The sequence below is a fragment of the Bombina bombina genome, chromosome 2, assembly GCF_027579735.1.
Source record: "Bombina bombina isolate aBomBom1 chromosome 2, aBomBom1.pri, whole genome shotgun sequence".
Taxonomy (NCBI): Eukaryota; Metazoa; Chordata; class Amphibia; order Anura; family Bombinatoridae; genus Bombina; species Bombina bombina.
Genome location: NC_069500.1, coordinates 1,203,652,267 through 1,203,674,924, shown reverse-complemented (window position 1 = coordinate 1,203,674,924; position 22,658 = coordinate 1,203,652,267). Strand labels below are relative to the sequence as shown.

Here is a 22,658-nt window from a genome sequence, read left to right as displayed (position 1 = left end):
CGAAATACCAGGCAATTCTTCTCTGAACAAGAGAAACAACAACCCCAGACGATCGTTTCGGCCTTCTGTGGGCCTCGTCAGTGAGGTGCAGTCGCATCTCTCTAAGGGCATGTGTGCAAGGAGTCCACGTCTGGTTTCCCCTTTTACTCTTAGGGAGACCCAAGAGCAATTTGCATAAATAAAAAGAGAGAGAGAGATGCACTCAGCTGAGACAGAACAAAAGCTGGAAAAACTTCCGTGCCTGTTCATTTTATTATAGTGTGTCACTCAGGGTGCATACTCTTTTAGCACACTATGCCCCTTCACAGAGAAAAAATATCCTGTAGTATATCAGTCTGACCCTGCCCAATGACAGTCCAGCGCCGAAATACCAGGCAATTCTTCTCTGAACAAGAGAAACAACAAACCCAGACGATCGTTTCGGCCTTCTGTGGGCCTCGTCAGTGAGGTACAGTCGCATCTCTCTAAGGGCATGTGTGCAAGGAGTCCACGTCTGGTTTCCCCTTTTACTCTTAGGGAGACCCAAGAGCAATTTGCATAAATAAAAAGAGAGAGAGAGATGCACTCAGCTGAGACAGAACAAAAGCTGGAAAAACTTCCGTGCCTGTTCATTTTATTATAGTGTGTCACTCAGGGTGCATACTCTTTTAGCACACTATGCCCCTTCACAGAGAAAAAATATCCTGTAGTATATCAGTCTGACCCTGCCCAATGACAGTCCAGTGCCGAAATACCAGGCAATTCTTCTCTGAACAAGAGAAACAACAACCCCAGACGATTGTTTCGGCCTTCTGTGGGCCTCGTCAGTGAGGTACAGTCGCATCTCTCTAAGGGCATGTGTGCAAGGAGTCCACGTCTGGTTTCCCCTTTTACTCTTAGGGAGACCCAAGAGCAATTAGCATAAATAAAAAGAGAGAGAGAGATGCACTCAGCTGAGACAGAACAAAAGCTGGAAAAACTTCCGTGCCTGTTCATTTTATTATAGTGTGTCACTCAGGGTGCATACTCTTTTAGCACACTATGCCCCTTCACAGAGAAAAAATATCCTGTAGTATATCAGTCTGACCCTGCCCAATGACAGTCCAGCGCCGAAATACCAGGCAATTCTTCTCTGAACAAGAGAAACAACAACCCCAGACGATCGTTTCGGCCTTCTGTGGGCCTCGTCAGTGAGGTACAGTCGCATCTCTCTAAGGGCATGTGTGCAAGGAGTCCACGTCTGGTTTCCCCTTTTACTCTTAGGGAGACCCAAGAGCAATTTGCATAAATAAAAAGAGAGAGAGAGATGCACTCAGCTGAGACAGAACAAAAGCTGGAAAAACTTCCGTGCCTGTTCATTTTATTATAGTGTGTCACTCAGGGTGCATACTCTTTTAGCACACTATGCCCCTTCACAGAGAAAAAATATCCTGTAGTATATCAGTCTGACCCTGCCCAATGACAGTCCAGCGCCGAAATACCAGGCAATTCTTCTCTGAACAAGAGAAACAACAACCCCAGACGATCGTTTCGGCCTTCTGTGGGCCTCGTCAGTGAGGTACAGTCGCATCTCTCTAAGGGCATGTGTGCAAGGAGTCCACGTCTGGTTTCCCCTTTTACTCTTAGGGAGACCCAAGAGCAATTTGCATAAATAAAAAGAGAGAGAGAGATGCACTCAGCTGAGACAGAACAAAAGCTGGAAAAACTTCCGTGCCTGTTCATTTTATTATAGTGTGTCACTCGGGGTGCATACTCTTTTAGCACACTATGCCCCTTCACAGAGAAAAAATATCCTGTAGTATATCAGTCTGACCCTGCCCAATGACAGTCCAGCGCCGAAATACCAGGCAATTCTTCTCTGAACAAGAGAAACAACAACCCCAGACGATCGTTTCGGCCTTCTGTGGGCCTCGTCAGTGAAATAGCACACTATGCCCCTTCACAGAGAAAAAATATCCTGTAGTATATCAGTCTAACCCTGCCCAATGACAGTCCAGCGCCGAAATACCAGGCAATTCTTCTCTGAACAAGAGAAACAACAACCCCAGACGATCGTTTCGGCCTTCTGTGGGCCTCGTCAGCTCCTCTTTTTTGTTCATGGCGGCAATCCTCAGGGGCAGTTCTCTTCATCTTCATGGCGGCGGTCCTCTTGTTCCATCTTCTGTCTTCAATCTTCCATCTTCTTCCTTCTGATGCCATCCGATCCTTCTTTTAAACTATATATTTATGTTTAAAATGATTAATAAAAAATAACTACATTTTAAATTAGATACAATATTTAAAATAATATGCATTATACATGACAATGTATATTATTGTAACGTTGGATATAAATGTAGTGACATAGCTCATATAGTTATAATAGGGAGTTTTTTTGTATACTTTATTAGTCAGGTAGGTTGCAGACATTACTGAGGTGTAGGCGTTCTGTAGGAGTTAGCTGGGCATTCCAGGGAAGACATGATGTAGGTGTAGGTTGTCTGTGAGAGTTAGCTTTGGGTGTTCCAGGGGGAATGTAGCTAAGACATGACTTAGGTGTAGACGGTAATAGGGAGTATGCTGGGCATTCCAGGGGAGTATAGGTAGAGTATGATGTAGGCATAGGCTTTCTATGGGAGTTAGCTGGGTGTTTCAAGGGGAGTTACCTGTACCTTGATTGGGTACATCTCCAGCAGTGTGATATATTACAATCTCTGAAATACAGGTTATGAGTAGGGTGTCAGCCATGATTGTCTCGCCACCTTTTCAGTTTCAAGACTTTACAGTGTGAGGCAGGTAGTGTAGGTGTAGTTGCAGTAAGGTCACACAGGCATTATGTAAAGTGTTCCAACACAGAAACCATGTTAGGTTTTAGTGAGCGCACTATCTGCACTGTGTAGGAACACTTCAAATATGCACTGCCCACAGAAAGTGGCGATGTCTGTGATATTTTGCTGACATAGCGCTCCCCATTATATCCTATAGGAGACACATGGTCACTCGCCGGCACTTCGCGGGTCTGCCCCTTTTTTCAAATATATCGACAGACTGTGAGGCGACAAGGCAAGAAAGGCAGTTTCTCGACAACTTGTCGATGCTTTGAATATTGAGACCCAAGTATTGAGCTTTGGTTTACAGAAAAATATAAGATAAGATAGCATGTTTACGTACACAAAGTGATAACATAATGAGATCTTATTTTGCCTGCAAGCTCAACCCATTGTCATAGACTGGCTTCAAAACACAAAACCAGCTATTTAATTTATACCAATAAAGATGAAAATGCAATTTCTCATACATTTTATACTCTCGTATAACACGTCATTGGAAATACATTAAGGGAAAAACAATTTACAGTATACAGCTCCTTTAAAACCATTAAAAGCAACAACTTATTAAGGTTATGGAAATGGTAGAATATTGTGCCTTTACCAACCAGCTACCACTGCCTAGCACTCCCTTTTTCACCCCCTTCCTCCATCAATCAGTCCCTGTCTTTTCCTCTATAACTGTCCCTCTGACACTGTATATTACTCCTTATGTCTCTCCCTCTGTCACTCTTATCGTCTTTCCACTCCCTTGCTTAGAAAATGAAGCTAAAAATCATCCAGGCATTCATACAGCATTTTCTTTTGTATAATGATAATAGTCCATAGGGTCCATAACATGTGGAATATATATCTCACCATTAGGAGGAGGCCAAGAACCCACACAAGATCTTAAATTCCCACCCATGTCTTCCCAGTTTTTGTTCTTGGCATCCCAGGAGAAGGTTGAGAATAATTAATGTTTGGGAGATCATATCAATGTGAGACCGTTTATTGCTAAGATATATCATTCACAAAGAAGACAGAAGAGAATTCCAGCAGTATCTCCCTAGGGGTTTCAGCCATAACTAACCTCGGCCATTGTGGTACATGGCCCTTAGTATCCTCCTTGTGGGATAATGGTATTTCCTCAGATATCCTGTGCTGTACTAGTACAAGCACTGGATGGGCTCTCTACTAGATACTGCTGCAGCTTGGTGATTGGTAAGCTAGTGGAGGGGTGCTACATCAGGTAAGCTACTTACCACAGCACAGCCCAAGGGGGACTGCTCTCCCACTGACAATTTTTTTTGCCTAAAACAGGAATATGACTGCCCTACATTACTTATAAGGGTATTATCAGACCACTTGGACCCTTTGGCAGCACTAAGACTAACTTTTTAGCTTTTTCAAAAAATAAGGGTATGGCCCTTTAAGAAACCCGCTGATAACTCTGTGCATGTAGGGAATGTTTTGTGGGTATGTATGTATGTTTTTTTACTAAAACGTTATACCCTTTTTCACTGTTTTTAGCCTTTCTGAGGTTATGGCACTGTTCCAGGTTGTAGCCCCGCCCCTTAGCTTCCCAGTCTTTTTCTCCTCTCTCCAGGGCTGCAGCTGGAGAGTAACTGGCCTTCAAAGCACATGTCTGCTCTTTTCATCTCAATTCAGCTTCAAATTGTGCCTGTGTCACTGGAGGGTGGTGAGTACCCACGCAGGAGCTGCCAGGGGGTCACTAGGTATTACCTTACCCTTTTATATACTTTGCAGGAGTGTAAATTGGCTAGAGTAGAGGGCTCTCTACCATTACTTTTCATCAGTGTATATGTGTTGTTTTATACCCTGCTATACTTCCAAGTTCTGCACATAATGGAACCAAATGAATCTGCCCCCACGGAAAACTATGTCGAACACTATGGAAGAGGGTCCTACTGATACCTCTCCCTGTACATTTTTTAGTCTGTTTTGCAAATCTTTTCCTGTGTGCCAGGTCAATCAACTTTGCAATAGTTGTGCACCTCTATTTCCTGTAAAGAATTATTTCCTGTTCCTGCATATATATAACTCAGGGAGCCTTTACTGACTTTACTCCTGAGTTTAAAGATAATTTACAGGGCTATGTCATAATATTTAGCAGCTATCCCCAATTGAAATAAGCGTAAACGCAAATCTGCTGATATACCTCACTCTCTTGATGTGAAAATGCAAACTCCTTTCCCTCAACCTCAAATTTCTCTCCTGCTTCAGAGCTCTGACTCTGAGGACTCAAAATCATCCAGTTCAGATAGAGAAGTGTTATCTGGTGAACATGATCCTGTTCCCGACCCTGAATTTGACAATGCTTTCAGATTTAAAGTGAAACATAGCCGCACCTTGTTGCATGAGGTACTGAGAACTCTGGGTATTTCTGAGGAAAAACTTGCTTAAAACAAGCCTGTAAATCAGGTAAATGTTGTTTTCAAAGTTCCTCCTAAGATTCCACAGAAATTGCAGGTTCCAGATCTGGTTTCGGACTACACAGCCAAAGAATGGAAAAAAAACTGGTATTCCATTTGCTCTTTCTACTAGGTTTAAGAGAATGTACCCGATTCCAGAGCAGAATGTGGAATTGGTGGAAATCATACCCAAGGTTGATGGAGCTATTTCCATTCTTGCCAAACGCACTACCAACCCCATGGATAGCACCACTTTTAGGGATTCAATAGACTGCAAAATGAAGTCTTTCCTGAGAAAGCTCTTCCTTCAGACAGGTCTTCTGCTTAAACCAGCACTATCTATCAACTTGGTGGCCACGGCAGGGGCCCTCTTGTGAGATTCTCTATCCATAATGGTTTCAGAGAAATGCTGAGGATCTCCAGAATTGCATTAAAGCCCTTAAAACGGCTAACGCCTTTATATGTGATGCAGTAATGGACATCATCAAGATTGATGTCAAGAACATGTCTATGGCTGTTATTGCAAGAAGGACCTTATGGTTAAAATCATGGTCAGCATGGTTTAAAAAAAAAAGGTTAATGTCTCTTTTCTTCCAAGGGAAGATTTTATTTGGTTCTGATTTGGACTCAATTATTAAGACTGTTACTGGTGGGAAATGAGCTTTTCTCCCTCAGGGCAAGGGAAAGACAGACAAAATAATAGGTTTTGTTCCTTTCATTCCTCTAGATATCAGAAGTCCTCCTCTTCTCAAAAGCCTGAGCCCTCCAAGCCAGCCTGGAAGCCTGTTTTATTTATGGGCAAACAACAAGCAGTCCAAGAATTCCAACACATATACAAAATATGTATGAATGTGCAGCCCCCAGACTAGATTCTGTTCTGGTAGGGGGCAGACTGAGTCTTTTTCGAAAAGCCTGGTTCTAGTCAGTCCAGGATCCTTCTTTGGCCCTTGGGACGTCCTTCCTTCGCCCATCATGGGCTATTGTGACAACGGGTGCCAGTCTTTCAGGCTGGGGCGCAGTCTGGAACTCTCAAAAAACGCAAGGAGTTTGGTCCCCAATGAACATTCTGGAACTCCGAGTGATTTTTAAAAGAGGAAAGGTCTATCCGTTTCCAGTCGTACAATATCAAAGCATACCCGATTCCAGATCAGAATGTGGAATTGGTGGAAATCATACCCAAGGTTGATGGAGCTATTTCCATTCTTGCCAAACGCACTACCAACCCCATGGATAGCACCACTTTTAGGGATCCAATAGACTGCAAAATAAAGTCTTTCCTGAGAAAGCTCTTCCGTCAGACAGGTCTTCTGCTTAAACCAGCAGTATCTATCAACTTTGTGGCCACGGCAGGGCCTACATAAATGATCAAAGGGGTACCCACAGTCCACTGGTCATGCAGGAAGTAACCCAGATTGGGCAGAGATGAATTAATGCTCCTTATCAGCAGTTCACATTCTAGGATAAATTTGATCAATGGGAGGCCATAGAACGGATGGCCCCCCATTTAAATCACAAACTTTATTGTATTGTGCAAGATCAAGAGATCCAAAGGCTCAAACGATAGATGCCTTGGTGTGTCCATGGAATTTTTATCTAGCGTACCTATTTCCTCAATTCTACTTCCAAGAGTAACTGCTCAAATCAAACAGGAGTCAGCATCGGTAATCTTGATTGCTCCAGCCTGGCACTTCAGAACATGATATGCAGATCTGGGGCTGATGTCCTCAACTCCTCCATGGCTTCTGCCTCTAAGACAAGATCTATTGTCTCAAGCGCCTCTTTTCCATTAGGATCTCAATTTTCTAAGTTTAATGGGATGGAGGTTAAACACCTAGTTTTAAAACAGAGGTTTCTCTGATTCAGTTATTGACAATGAGTGAAGCCAGAGCACCTGTAACTAAAATAATGATCACAAAATTTGGTTGGCATACTTTGAATGGTGCTCTTCCAGAGGATTGTATTGGTTTTCCTTTAGGATTCCTAGAATTCTTCAGTTTTTACAAGTTGACCTTGACAAGGGTTTGTCTGCTAGCTCCCTAAAAGGTCAAATTTCTGCTTTATCTGTTCTCTACCATAGAAAGTTAGCTAAGCTTCCTGACATTTAGACTTTTGTACAGGCACTAGTTAGAATTGGGCCAGTTGTGAGACCTATTTCTCCACCTTTGAACTTGAATTTAGGTTTTTCTATTCTGTGTTAATCCCACATGTTATGGACCATATGGACTATCATCATTTTGCGAAAGAAAACTAAATTTATGCTTACCTGATACAGTCTTTTCTTTAGAAATGATGATAGTCCATATGCCCACCCTTTTTTATTTTTAGGGCAACCGATCTAATTTGCACCTATTTAGACCCTGGCTTTGTCTTTCCTACCTAACTGCTTCCTATTCTTCGCATGACTATGCGTTAAACTGAGCAGAGATAGGAGGTGAGATCAAATTTAAGCTCTTGTGTGGGTTCTTGGCCTCTTCCTAGTGGTGGGAATTATATCCCACGTTATGGACCCTATGGACTATCATCATTCCAAAACAAAATAATTTTTCAGGTAGGCATACATTTTGTTTTTTTGGAAGGGTTGGAATGGCAGCCTCTGTGTTTTAAAACTGAAGTATAATGCATAATGGAAGTGTTTCTTTACTATGAATGAAAACACATAATAATTTTTTAGTGCCTTCTGTTTGATGATTTTGAGATATATATATTTAAAAAATAACATATATAATACAACAAAATATCTTAAACACTGACAGCTACTTTTATTAAACTGCAGCCTGGGAGATGGTTGTTCTTTTCCTACGTGCCTTGTGAACCAGGATGTTGAACAGGTGACCACACCTACTGGAGTTAGTGCCACAGCCAAAAGGTAATTCATGGTCATTTTTAATACTGTAACTTTATGTTAACTTTGCTTTGCAACAAATACAAATAAGACAACAACACTAAATTGTTACTAGGAATTATTGATATTTCAGTTTTAAAGTTTTAACTTCTCTGAGTAGATTTCAAAATCCTGTATCTTACTTGCTCTAACCTTTTAGGCTTACAACTGGCCTATTTATACTTTGTAGACAGAGGGGGATGATAATGCTGGGGCAGGTACTAGATGGCTCAGATAGATGTATATTCCCTTATGACCATATTAGAGATAGTTTTGACCTTCATAATGGTCCTTATTTTGCTTATCTGCAACTCACTTATATGGGAATGCCTTGGCATCTGGTGTAACTGATTGTGCGTGATATGTGTTCCCTGTTTAAACAGGATGAGTATTCTATCTCCCATATGTATAATCTCCTGATGCAGACTAAATCCTGTGACTCCTTGGAGCACACACAAATGCTTTGGGAGAATGGGAATCACCCTGAAATCTTTGTGGATGATATGGTAAAAATCTTTAATATGGTTGGAGTTTCTACACTGGTTTCTGACTTGAGGGAATCACAGAAATAAGTATTGCACAGGACATACATAACCCCACACTTACAATTTAAAGATGAGAGATGTGACTGACATCTGTGCAGAATGCTTTTTTCCAAGCCCCACATTGACCCATTTATTCTACGGATGCCCAAACATTTACAAATTCAGGAGGAGGCTAGAATACTGGTTAAAGACATTGCGTGGGGTGTCTTTGGCCCTCACTTGGTATCAAGTATTGTTATTGGTGGAATGGAAAGGGATAGAAACATGTCATATGCTCACAGTTATTTTACTAGCGAGAAAGTTGATCCTGCTGCACTGCTTGGATAGGGTTACCCACTTTAAAGGATCTTAAAGGGAAATTAAACACTAAATACATGCTAGATAGAATGATGCATTCAAAGAAAAGATTAGTCCATGACTAACATGTAGATGTATTTTTTTAAAGTTTCATTAGTTGTTTAAAAAGTGACAAAATAAGTGTAAAGTTTTAGTGTCTATAAAACACTGGGAGCTGCCATGTTGTAACTTGTGTTACCTTCTCTGCTGTGGCCAATTAGGGACCGTTATAAATAGGTCACTAGAGTGTGCAGCCAATGGTTGTGCTGGATTTAACAGTGTTCTGCACTTCCATTTTGAACAGGAACTGAAAAGCTCACAATTTCAGAATGGAATAACAGGCAAAGTGGACAAAATAAATAATGAAAGTATATTGCAGAGTTGTTTTATATTTACAATTTATCATTTTATATTACCATCTCAAAGTGTTTAATGTCCCTTTAAATCTAGAATATATAAGCAGCTTACAATAGAGCATGAAGACTTAAAGAGCAAAATCAAGTCTAGAATAAAAAATTTCTATGGCAAGTGTTAACTTTAAATTCTCTCACTGCCCGCCGGCCCCCAGAAGTTATTTCTTTTTCTGCAACAGATTATATACTATAGGTTTTTATTACATGAGAAATGCTGCTATTTAAATTCATTAAGCACCATCTTAGCTGACTAAATGATGATACATCTGTCATGGGGCTGCTGGGCTGGATTCACACATATTGTTCTATCTTTTCTTTATATATACAATATTTTTTGTTGCTATTTTTAGTTATAGGTTTTTCTTGTTTTTGGTTATTTTATATATGTTGGAAACATACAGTGCTTGGATATTATGCTGGGATAGTAAGACTTCTTAGAATCTGTCTCATTAAGCCTTGAAATAACCTTTGTTTCTTTTGATGTTTTTGCCAATAATTTGTACTCTGTGTATTATGCTATCTCAGTAATTATTGTCTTTTGTATATAACTTGATGCTCTGTTTAAAAAGCTATGAATTAAGCTTTGGAGCGCCTTCGGCTGCAGCCTCGCACACGCAATTGGCAGTGTGCAAGCAGGGATTGGCGTTGCACATGTGGCAAATTGTGCAATGATAAATTTGGGCATCGTATTACTGCCTGCTAGCTGAGATGCCGGGCAGACAGGGGCAGAGATGTTTGCGCCTGTCTGTCCAGCACTTCTTAAATGGAGCCCTTAGTTAAAGGACCATGATACCCAAATGTTGAAACACTTGAAAGTGATGCAGCATTGTTGTAAAAAGCTGACTAGAAAATATCACCTGAACATCTGTATGTAAAAAAGAAAGATATTTGACCTCAAAATGTCCTAAGTATTCACACCCCATTGTAAAGGACTTTAAGCATCAAATCAGTATGCCTGTCCCTGGACCTGCAAGGGACCATTCCTCATGCACACTCATGTTATTTCCCTATTCAGTTTAAGCATGAAATCTCATGAGAGTTGAGTGAAATCTCATGAGATCACAGTAAAAGAGTTCATGACCTCAGCACTGCTGATGCTGATTGGCTGCTGTTCATTTCTTCTTCTTTTTTTTACCTGCAGCTGGGCAGTAACTGAAAGATAACTGTTTACACAACGCTTACTCTGGTGAGCTGAGGAAATTGTGTGGTAAAATATATTTCTTTTTTACATAGAGATGTTCAGGTGATATTTTACTGTTAGCTTTTTACAGTTATGCTGCATAATTTTCAAGAGATTTAGCATATGAGTATTATGTCCCTTTAATGATTCCAGGCATTATTAAAAAAAAATAGTACTTCTTGGTGGTAATTAAGCTCTATTAGGCCCAAGTGATCAATGTTATTGAACAACCGGTAATTCTTATGCTTCCATATCCACTGTAGCAATCTTCTTTTTAGTGCATGCTTCCTCATCTTATCCTGAACATTGTAAAATAGTAAAACACAAAAAGTTATCTAGTTTGTTACCTTTCACGTATTTGCCAGCTTCATGTTTATATATTTTACATCCCTAACATTTTTTCTCACTTTTCATTTCAGTATTGATAATCATCCCTTCCCAGCAAAACCTCTTCGTGAATCTCAAAGCCACCTTCTAACTGATACCCAGCCTTGGACTGAAAGCAATGGAAACAGTGAAAAGGACAAACTTGGTGAGATTTCTTTTAGATCTTGGTTATAATCAGATGAAAGTACAAATTTGCAAATCATTGTCAAAACTACCAGTTGTCTATTTTTGTTTGTTTAGCCTCTTGTAATAACCCTAATACAACAGAGCTTATCCCAGAACAAATCCATATCCCTGTTATTTATTTTATTTCCAGTTTAGAAAAGCAGACATCAGACCAGCACACCGTGGGTTACTGTTTTGATATTATCCCTTTGTTGAAATAAACTATTTTTTTATTAAAACAAACACATGCCATCTCTTGCCACACAAATTATACATATTATAGTGATTATTTTGTATAAACTAACTTGAAATCTCTAATAGTTTATAATAACTAGAAATTAAAATCTTACAAGAAATTCTTCACTTATATATTTAAGTAGCAGTCATCAACCAAGACTGATGATTTCAGTAATTGCCAGACAGAAAACCCAAAGGTCAAAAACCTTAAAAAAAAAAAAAAAAAAAAAAAAAAAAAAAAGCAGTAAAAAGAGGGAAGGAAACTTAGACACGTGAGCAAATAGATGGAAAAATGTTCTGATTTAATTTTCGGTTATCTTGGCTCACCCTAGTACTCAATAATTTATCAAGCAGCATAATAAAAAGAATGGACAGAAAACAAGAAAAGAAAGAAAATTAATGAACAGTAAAAAGGGAAAAATTTAAAAGTAAATATAGATGTCAAGGTCTTTTTCAGATGTTGCCAAAGACATGCACCTATAATTTGTAATATTTGGAAACAACAAAAAACTCTACACTGCTGATTTATATAAATTATTAGAAGAATATTTGCTTCAACAAGCCAAGAACTAGTAACTCTCCATGTAGAATGACTTTTACTCACCAGTACCAGCTGTCTTCATCATTGTTAAGCTCATATAATACTTAGAGCAATCCATCTGGATAGTGTAATCTTTTTTAACATACAACCATAACAATGTACTTGTGGAATTAATAGCAGTTTTTCAGTTTATCTACATTATTTAGCTATGTGGAGACATTAGACACCTAGTAAAGTGTTTAGCTTTTTTATAAAAAGAGAGTACACTTATGTCTATTGTAAGATCATGTAAGGTAAACAGCAAGATAAAGCTGTAGTTCATCTCCTTATCTGAATGATATATTAGCCAAAATAAATACTTTGTTTAGAGCGAGACTTTAAAGGAAGTCTTTCTGTAGTGGTCCAAAGCTTTAAAGACTAGATACAAATCAATTGTTAACTTATACTTGAGTATAAAATCGATCTATATTTCTTCTGTTAAGTGTGATCAGTCCACGGGTCATCATTACTTCTGGGATATTACTCCTCCCCAACAGGAAGTGCAAGAGGATTCACCCAGCAGAGCTGCATATAGCTCCTCCCCTCTACGTCACTCCCAGTCATTCTCTTGCACCCAACGACTAGATAGGATGTGTGAGAGGACTATGGTGATTATACTTAGTTTTATATCTTCAATCAAAAGTTTGTTATTTTAAAATAGCACCGGAGTGTGTTATTATCTCTCTGGCAGAGTTTGAAGAAGAATCTACCAGAGTTTTTGTTATGATTTTAGCCGGAGTAGTTAAGATCATATTGCTGTTTCTCGGCCATCTGAGGAGAGGTAAACTTCAGATCAGGGGACAGCGGGCAGATGAATCTGCATAGAGGTATGTAGCAGTTTTTATTTTCTGACAATGGAATTGATGAGAAAATCCTGCCATACCGATATAATGTCATGTATGTATACTTTACACTTCAGTATTCTGGGGAATGGTACTTCACTAGAATTACACTGTAAGAAATACATAAAGCTGTTTAATAACTAGAGATTATGTTTAACGTTTTTGCTGGAATGTAAAATCGTTTTCATTTGCTGAGGTACTGAGTGAATAAATGTTTGGGCACTATTTTTCCACTTGGCAGTTGCTTAATCTGTTTTCTGACAGTTTCTGTTCTCCCTCACTGCTGTGTGTGAGGGGGAGGGGCCGTTTTTTGGCGCTTTTACTACGCATCAAATATTTCAGTCAGCAACTCATTGTATTCCCTGCATGATCCGGTTCATCTCTACAGAGCTCAGGGGTCTTCAAAACTTATTTTGAGGGAGGTAATTTCTCTCAGCAGAGCTGTGAGAATTATAGTTTGACTGAGATAAAAAACGTTTATTCTGTAATTTGTTTCTGCTTTCAGAATTTGTTATCTTTGCTAATGGGATTTAACCTTTGCTAAAGTTGTGTTGTTTACAAGGATTGAGGCTATAACTGTTTCAATTTATTAATTTTTCAACTGTCATAGATATTCTGTGCTTCTTAAAGGCACAGTACGTTTTAATATTATTCTAATTGAATTGTATTTCCAAGTTGCAAGTTTATTTGCTAGTGTGTTAAACATGTCTGATTCAGATGATGATACCTGTGTCATTTGTTGCAATGCCAAAGTGGAGCCCAATAGAAATTTATGTACTAACTGTATTGATGCTACTTTAAATAAAAGTCAATCTGTACAAATTGAACAAATTTCACCAAACAACGAGGGGAGAGTTATGCCGACTAACTCGCCTCACGTGTCAGTACCTACATCTCCCGCTCAGAGGGAGGTGCGTGATATTGTAGCGCCGAGTACATCTGGGCGGCCATTACAAATCACATTACAGGATATGGCTACTGTTATGACTGAGGTTTTGGCTAAATTACCAGAACTAAGAGGTAAGCGTGATCACTCTGGGGTGAGAACAGAGTGCGCTGATAATATTAGGGCCATGTCAGACACTGCGTCACAGGTGGCAGAACATGAGGACGGAGAACTTCATTCTGTGGGTGACGGTTCTGATCCAAATAGACTGGATTCAGATATTTCAAATTTTAAATTTAAACTGGAAAACCTCCGTGTATTACTAGGGGAGGTGTTAGCGGCTCTGAATGATTGTAACACAGTTGCAATACCAGAGAAAATGTGTAGGTTGGATAAATATTTTGCGGTACCGACGAGTACTGAGGTTTTTCCTATACCTAAGAGACTTACTGAAATTGTTACTAAGGAGTGGGATAGACCCGGTGTGCCGTTCTCACCCCCTCCGATATTTAGAAAAATGTTTCCAATAGACGCCACCACAAGGGACTTATGGCAAACGGTCCCTAAGGTGGAGGGAGCAGTTTCTACCTTAGCTAAGCGTACCACTATCCCGGTGGAGGATAGCTGTGCTTTTTCAGATCCAATGGATAAAAAGTTAGAGGGTTACCTTAAGAAAATGTTTGTTCAACAAGGTTTTATATTGCAACCCCTTGCATGCATTGCGCCGATCACGGCTGCAGCGGCATTCTGGATTGAGTCTCTGGAAGAGAACATTGGTTCAGCTACTCTGGACGACATTACGGACAGGCTTAGAGTCCTTAAACTAGCTAATTCATTCATTTCGGAGGCCGTAGTACATCTTACTAAACTTACGGCGAAGAATTCAGGATTCGCCATTCAGGCACGCAGGGCGCTGTGGCTAAAATCCTGGTCAGCTGATGTTACTTCTAAGTCTAAATTGCTTAGTATACCTTTCAAAGGGCAGACCTTATTCGGGCCCGGGTTGAAAGAGATTATCGCTGACATTACAGAAGGTAAAGGCCATGCCCTGCCTCAGGACAAAGCCAAAGCCAAGACTAGACAGTCTAATTTTCATTCCTTTCGTAATTTCAAAGCAGGAGCAGCATCAACTTCCTCTGCACCAAAACAGGAAGGAGCTGTTGCTCGCTACAGACAAGGCTGGAAACCTAACCAGTCCTGGAACAAGGGCAAGCAGACTAGGAAACCTGCTGCTGCCCCTAAAACAGCATGAATTGAGGGCCCCCGATCCGGGATCGGATCTAGTGGGGGGCGGACTTTCTCTCTTCGCCCAGGCTTGGGCAAGAGATGTTCAGGATCCCTGGGCGCTAGAGATAATATCTCAGGGATACCTTCTGGACTTCAAATACTCTCCTCCAAGAGAGAGATTTCATCTGTCAAGATTGTCAACAATCCAGACAAAGAAAGAGGCGTTTCTACGCTGCGTACAAGAGCTCTTGTTAATGGGAGTAATCCATCCAGTTCCACGATCGGAACAGGGACAGGGGTTTTACTCAAATCTGTTTGTGGTTCCCAAAAAAGAGGGAACTTTCAGACCAATCCTGGACTTAAAGATCCTAAACAAATTCCTAAGAGTCCCATCGTTCAAGATGGAGACTATTCGGACAATTTTACCTATGATCCAAGAGGGTCAGTACATGACCACTGTAGATTTAAAAGATGCTTACCTTCACATACCGATTCACAAAGATCATTATCGGTACCTAAGGTTTGCCTTCCTAGACAGGCATTACCAGTTTGTGGCTCTTCCATTCGGATTGGCTACAGCTCCAAGAATCTTCACAAAGGTTCTGGGTGCTCTTCTGGCGGTACTAAGACCGCGGGGAATCTCGGTAGCTCCATACCTAGACGACATTCTGATACAAGCTTCAAGCTTTCAAACTGCCAAGTCTCATACAGAGTTAGTGCTGGCATTTCTAAGGTCACATGGATGGAAGGTGAACGAAAAGAAAAGTTCACTCGTTCCACTCACAAGAGTTCCCTTCCTGGGGACTCTTATAGATTCTGTAGAAATGAAGATTTACCTGACAGAGGACAGGCTAACAAGACTTCAAAGTGCTTGCCGCACCCTTCATTCCATTCAACACCCGTCAGTGGCTCAATGCATGGAGGTAATCGGCTTAATGGTAGCGGCAATGGACATAGTACCCTTTGCACGCTTACACCTCAGACCACTGCAACTGTGCATGCTAAGTCAGTGGAATGGGGATTACTCAGACTTATCCCCTTCTCTGAATCTGGATCAAGAGACCAGAAATTCTCTTCTATGGTGGCTTTCTCGGCCACATCTGTCCAGAGGGATGCCATTCAGCAGACCAGACTGGACAATTGTAACAACAGACGCCAGCCTTCTAGGTTGGGGTGCCGTCTGGAATTCCCTGAAGGCTCAGGGACAATGGAGTCAGGAGGAGAGTCTCCTGCCAATAAACATTCTGGAATTGAGAGCAGTTCTCAATGCCCTCCTGGCTTGGCCCCAGTTGACAACTCGGGGGTTCATCAGGTTTCAGTCGGACAACATCACGACTGTAGCTTACATCAACCATCAGGGAGGGACAAGAAGCTCCCTAGCTATGATGGAAGTATCAAAGATAATTCGCTGGGCAGAGTCTCACTCTTGCCACCTGTCAACAATCCACATCCCGGGAGTGGAGAACTGGGAGGCGGATTTCTTAAGTCGTCAGACTTTTCATCCGGGGGAGTGGGAACTTCATCCGGAGGTCTTTGCCCAAATACTTCGACGTTGGGGCAAACCAGAGATAGATCTCATGGCGTCTTGACAGAACGCCGAGCTTCCTCGTTACGGGTCCAGATCCAGGGATCCAGGAGCAGTCCTGATAGATGCTCTGACAGCACCTTGGGACTTCAGGATGGCTTACGTGTTTCCACCCTTCCCGTTGCTTCCTCGATTGATTGCCAGAATCAAACAAGAGAGAGCATCAGTGATTCTAATAGCACCTGCGTGGCCAGGACTTGGTATGCAGACCTGGTGGACATGTCATCCTGTCCACCTTGGTCTCTACCTCTGAAACAGGACCTTCTGATACAGGGTCCCTTCAAACATCAAAATCTAACTTCTCTGAAGCTGACTGCTTGGAAATTGAACGCTTGATTTTATCAAGACGTGGTTTTTCTGAGTCAGTTATTGATACCTTAATACAGGCTAGGAAACCTGTTACCAGAAAGATTTACCATAAGATATGGCGTAAATACCTATATTGGTGTGAATCCAAAGGTTACTCTTGGAGTAAGGTTAGGATTCCTAAGATATTGTCTTTTCTACAAGAAGGTTTAGAAAAGGGTTTATCTGCTAGTTCATTAAAGGGACAGATCTCAGCTCTGTCCATTCTGTTACACAAACGTCTGTCAGAAGTTCCTGACGTCCAGGCTTTTTGTCAGGCTTTGGCCAGGATTAAGCCTGTGTTTAAAACTGTTGCTCCACCATGGAGTTTAAACCTTGTTCTTAATGTTTTACAGGGGTTCCGTTTGAACCCCTTCATTCCATTGATATAAAGTTGTTATCTTGGAAAGTTCTATTTTTAATGGCTATTTCCTCGGCTCGAAGAGTCTCTGAATTATCAGCCTTACATTGTGATTCTCCTTATTTGATTTTTCATTCGGATAAGGTAGTCCTGCGTACTAAACCTGGGTTCTTACCTAAGGTAGTTACTAACAGGAATATCAATCAAGAGATTGTTGTTCCTTCTTTATGCCCAAATCCTTTTTCAAAGAAGGAACGTCTACTGCACAACCTGGATGTAGTCCGTGCTCTAAAATTTTACTTACAGGCAACTAAGGAATTTCGACAAACGTCTTCTCTGTTTGTCATTTACTCTGGGCAGAGGAGAGGTCAAAAAGCTTCCGCTACCTCTCTTTCTTTTTGGCTTCGTAGCATAATTCGTTTAGCTTATGAGACTGCTGGACAGCAGCCTCCTGAAAGAATTACAGCTCATTCTACTAGAGCTGTGGCTTCCATTTGGGCCTTCAAGAATGAGGCCTCTGTTGAACAGATTTGCAAGGCTGCAACTTGGTCTTCGCTTCATACTTTTTCCAAATTTTACAAATTTGACACTTTTGCTTCCTCGGAGGCTATTTTTGGGAGAAAGGTTCTTCAGGCAGTGGTTCCTTCTGTATAAAGAGCCTGCCTATCCCTCCCGTCATCCGTGTACTTTTGCTTTGGTATTGGTATCCCAGAAGTAATGATGACCCGTGGACTGATCACACTTAACAGAAGAAAACATAATTTATGCTTACCTGATAAATTCCTTTCTTCTGTAGTGTGATCAGTCCACGGCCCGCCCTGTTTTTAAGGCAGGTAAATATTTTCTAATTTATACTCCAGTCACCACTTCACCCTTGGCTTTTCCTTTCTCGTTGGTCCTTGGTCGAATGACTGGGAGTGACGTAGAGGGGAGGAGCTATATGCAGCTCTGCTGGGTGAATCCTCTTGCACTTCCTGTTGGGGAGGAGTAATATCCCAGAAGTAATGATGACCCGTGGACTGATCACACTACAGAAGAAAGGAATTTATCAGGTAAGCATAAATTATGTTTTATAAGACTTGGGGATCGATCAATCTCCAATTATAAGAGATCAGACAGATACCTTGAATGTAAAGAAACTGGAACTGAGACCTTTCATGAAACCTTTCTGTAAAATGTGAGCAATTAAAGCCGAATGGATCTCATGTGGCAGCATTCATGCAGAAGAGATACCCCAAACATGCTAATAAACAGAGGATGTGGAGAATATAAACTCTGGCAAGAAGTGGAACGCAAGGCCTGTATATCTGGATGAAAGAGGAATCTGAAGTAGAAGGTTTTGTGTACAGGCAATTAAGTACATCTTGGATGTTACCATTTTTTCTCTATCCTTTTGAATATCGGTATAACTCTTAAGAAAAAATGGAGGGCCAACAGAAGATCTTTGTGTTTTATACTTTCACACTAATAAACCTGACCGAAAAAGACTCTAATGCTGCTACCAGCTAAATGCAAGTCTAGTAGCTATTCATAATTCTATGTGAATAATAACTAGTATTTATATAGTGCCTTTCTTCCAGTGGGACTCAAAGCGCTTTTTTAGAGCTCGCTCTCGCTTTTAACCAAATCGGCAGCTGAATAGTAATAGTTGTTATTATTACCCAATTTAATGGTACTCTTTTTATCGACCTCAGAAGGATGAAGGTCTGAGTCGGGCCTGCCGGGATTTGAACCTGTGACCTTGGATCTTTTAAACAGGCTTTTTTGTAGTCAGGGCATTTACCAACTGAGCTACCTCACCATGTGAAAGGGACAGTATAATTTTTCTGACTACCAATACATTTATCAGTGGCTAATGGCAATGCCTTCTTATTCTGTGTGGTATAGAGATTCAAGCTAGTAATTTTGTTCTGTGATGTTAGACTTTGATTTTGGATGCTTTCTTTATCTACCTCATTATACGATTGTGATAGCAGAGGATAGTTTCCCTAAGAAACGTATCCAGGTATGCACTGTTGATTGGTACACATTAAATGCACTAGCTGAATCAGACTGGCTCTTGTATATTGTACCAAAACTATATTGTTGAGCTGAGTATGAAATTCTGTTTTCAAGAAGATGCAGATCTCGCTGGGAATGTACCTGTGGGAAGCTGCAGAAGTGCAGCACATATCCTGGCTGTGACTATGTCCTCAGCCGGGAGGTCTTGGAGACAGCTATGGAGTTGGTGGCTACAGGGAGATGGCCCAAGTCATGGCACAGTCTGAAGCTTCTTTATACTAGTGACATATCAGATTATATGATATTGTGTCTTCTAAGGTGTGGTGCAAAAGGAATATGTAGATATGATGTCTAGGATCATAAAAGTTGTTGGAGGGACTATATTAATTAATATCAGTAAAGATTCCATGTTGACCTTTCATATGTTTACATTCTTGCCTAAAGGTCTAATACAAATGCCTAAAGGTCTAATACAGGTCATCCTTTTTCATAACAGACAGGAGTACAACCTGCTTTTGCATTGCTATGGCTAATCTTTGTTGGATGGTTTTGCTTTGAGAAGCATGGACAAAAAGTTGTTAAGCACTTTGTACAAAATTTATAGGAATTCACAAAATGGTTCTGCATTGAAATATTTGTGAATATGATAAGATTGTATTTAAATACATCCGAGATAAAATTATATAACATTGAGGCTGCCCAGAAATCTATAAACATCAAAGGACATTCTTCTTCAAGTGAGGTCTTGACAGACATAATTTCATACCAGCTGGAAGACTGGAAGCTTGCTCCTGCCATGTTGTGTTTAATATATATTGTCTTGCAGTTATAAAATAGATATTGAAAATCTTGAGGAGTGAAATTGCTAATCTTTGTCTAAATTACCAAAAATTGTAACAAATTTATATTTTTTTTATAATTATAATATTTGTTTTATTGGAATTTATAAACAGCTTTTTAGTGTCAAACGGTAAACAGCAAATATTTGCTTTGGCGTCAGTATCATTAGTTTTAATCTAAAAAAATATTCACTGCCACAGTACATTCAGTATCGTTCAATAAATCTGTAGTTAAGTGGTAAAAGAAAAAAACCTCTAATATTTGTAGCTGAACCCAACATGAATTGTTATTGTACACCACCCACAAGATATATCCCTAGGTTTGCTTACCAACATTCTGTGGTTTTAATAAAAGTGGAATATCCAGTTGGGGTGATTAAATTCACCTTGAACAAAGTGGAATTTTTAAAATTGTCTGGACTTTCCTATCCAGAGAGACTCTAAGTTTGCCTGCATCATCCACTGGAAATATCTTTTTTTTTCTTGAACTTTAGGAGGATGATCCATATACTCAGAAACCGGCAATGGTATTGGATACAAACTACAGCAATTTATACTGGACAAATAAATGCTTAACACAAAGGTAATAGTGTACTTTGCTCAATGAATACATGAAAATGGCCAGTAGCAGAACTATAATAAAAATCTAATTTTATTATTAAACTCCAAACACTAAAATTATGGCACTTGGTACTCCATTGCGTTCATGGATTTTCTGTCCAGACCCTAAAATCTTCCTAGCAAGTGCTACTATGGAGAGCCAAGATATTTTACTTCAGGATCAATTTTTAAAAAGAAATTTAAGATTCTAAGGTATTATGATGTTTTCAATTACCTGCTTATTACAATTACTTAGAAAGAAATTTTATTTGGAACATAGATTATCCATATGCAAAATTTAAAAAAATAATCGAAGCTCCAAATCACTACTGATAACCTTCAAGGGATAGTCTAGTCAAAATTAATTGTTAATGATTCAGATAGAGCATGCAGTTTTAAGTAACTTTCTAATTTACTCCTATTATCAATGTTTCTTCATTCTCTTGGAATTTTTATTTGAAAAAGCAAGAATATAAGCTTATGAGCCGGACCATTTTTGGTTCTGAACCTGGGTAGCACTTGCTGATGGGTGTCTAAATGTAGCCACCAACCAGCAAGCGCTACCCAGGTGCTGAACCAAAAAGGGGCAATCTCCTAAGCTTACATTCCTGCTTTTTCAAATAAAGATACCAAGAGAATGGGGGATAAATAGTAATAGGAGTAAATTAGAAAGTTTCTTAAAATTGCATGCTCCAAATCATGAAAGTTTAATTTTGACTAGACTGTCCCTTTCATTTTCTCTAATGGGAACATCAGTGAAAACAAAACATTAACAGAAAGAATGAATACAGCACATGGCAGGATATCTAGAGAAACAGAGAATGCAAATCTTGTTTCACAGAGTTAAAAGCTATAAGTAAAATAATTATATACCTTTTGCTAAAAAATGATCAAACCTCTTCTTCAAATGCCTTTTCTGCACACTTATGATCATGACTTTTCTTTTCAACCTTTTTATCTGTGCAGTCACTTTGCTCAGAGTCTTCATGCATATTTATGCCCAAACTGCATAACACATTTTCAGAAGTTACCTAATTTCAAAATTAAAACGCTGTATTATTGATTTGTGTTAACATGCAGTTTTTAAAATTTGATAAATGTTTCTCCTATCAGAGGTTACTGTAACAAATGGAAATTGTGTTCACTTATCATTTAATTTTTAATTTTCTGTCTGGCCAGATGTCTGGTATCCATGACCTGAGCATTCTAACATTTAATCTTCAATTCTGTAGCAGTAAAAACATCCATCAATAACAATTCCTGTCTGGGGCATGCTCTGTGATAATCATTCCAATAGACAAGGTTATTAAAGGCTGTGCAGTGCATATTAACCAAAGTTTGCTTTTAATATGATAATGTAACTAAGTAGAAACTTTAATAATTTGTTAAGTTTACCATAAAAGTATGTGAATCTCTTAACACTTTTGTTTTTTATTAGGTATGAGTAACCCTGGATTAACTATTGAAAATGAAACGTAGCTCTTCAGGATAAAATGGTAATGGAGAAGAAAGTACGTTTTTCTCTCTTATTTTTTTTTTTTCATTGTGACAGTTGTTTAAAATGGAAATCCTCAATTTTAAAAAAAAAAAAATCTGCAAAGAGAAAAAATGCACCTCGTGGTTTCGTATTAAGAAATGCTTGTGCAATGTTAAATGCCGACAGCCTATGCTATCATCATTTAGCGATGTCCGCTTGACATTTGTTAGATCCCCCATAAAATATTAATAAAAACTTTATTTCAAAATATAAGTGAAAATGGCCATTGTATTTGTTGGTTTTCTCTCAATTTCCATTTTCAGTCCTGACTTAATAGAGAAAACTTGTTTGTGACCTTAGACTTTTTTTGGCCAAAATAATTTGGGATTATAATAACTCAAAAACCACACTGCAAAAATTGCCTGTAACCAAAATTCCAATATTGGAAAGATTGTGATCGAAGCCTAAGGGGAAGTTTTATCATATTCGGGCAGACACTCTGTCGGTATTTATCATTGCACAAGCATTTTGTGTGAAATGCTTGTGTAATGCCGCCCCCTCCACATTCACG

At 39.6% G+C, this 22,658-nt stretch overlaps 1 protein-coding gene across 4 annotated transcripts in view; it reads left to right on the top strand.

Moving 5' to 3' along the window:
• The window catches only part of ZDHHC2 (zinc finger DHHC-type palmitoyltransferase 2), a 479,179-nt gene that overhangs the window by 449,314 nt on the left and 7,207 nt on the right, over positions 1-22,658 (top strand). Inside the window, exons 10-13 of one of the 4 annotated variants that reach the window (XR_008400731.1) lie at positions 7,974-8,066; positions 10,975-11,087; positions 20,505-20,593; positions 22,049-22,106. Coding sequence is in view for 3 of the 4 variants with exons in the window: in XM_053703923.1 (XP_053559898.1) it covers positions 7,974-8,066; positions 10,975-11,087; positions 22,049-22,089 (247 nt within the window). In the remaining variant the exon portion in view is untranslated. Of the gene's footprint in view, positions 1-7,973; positions 8,067-10,974; positions 11,088-20,504; positions 20,594-22,048; positions 22,122-22,658 lie in introns of all 4 variants that reach the window. The other 3 variants (XM_053703923.1, XM_053703925.1, XM_053703926.1) reach the window with 3 other exon arrangements.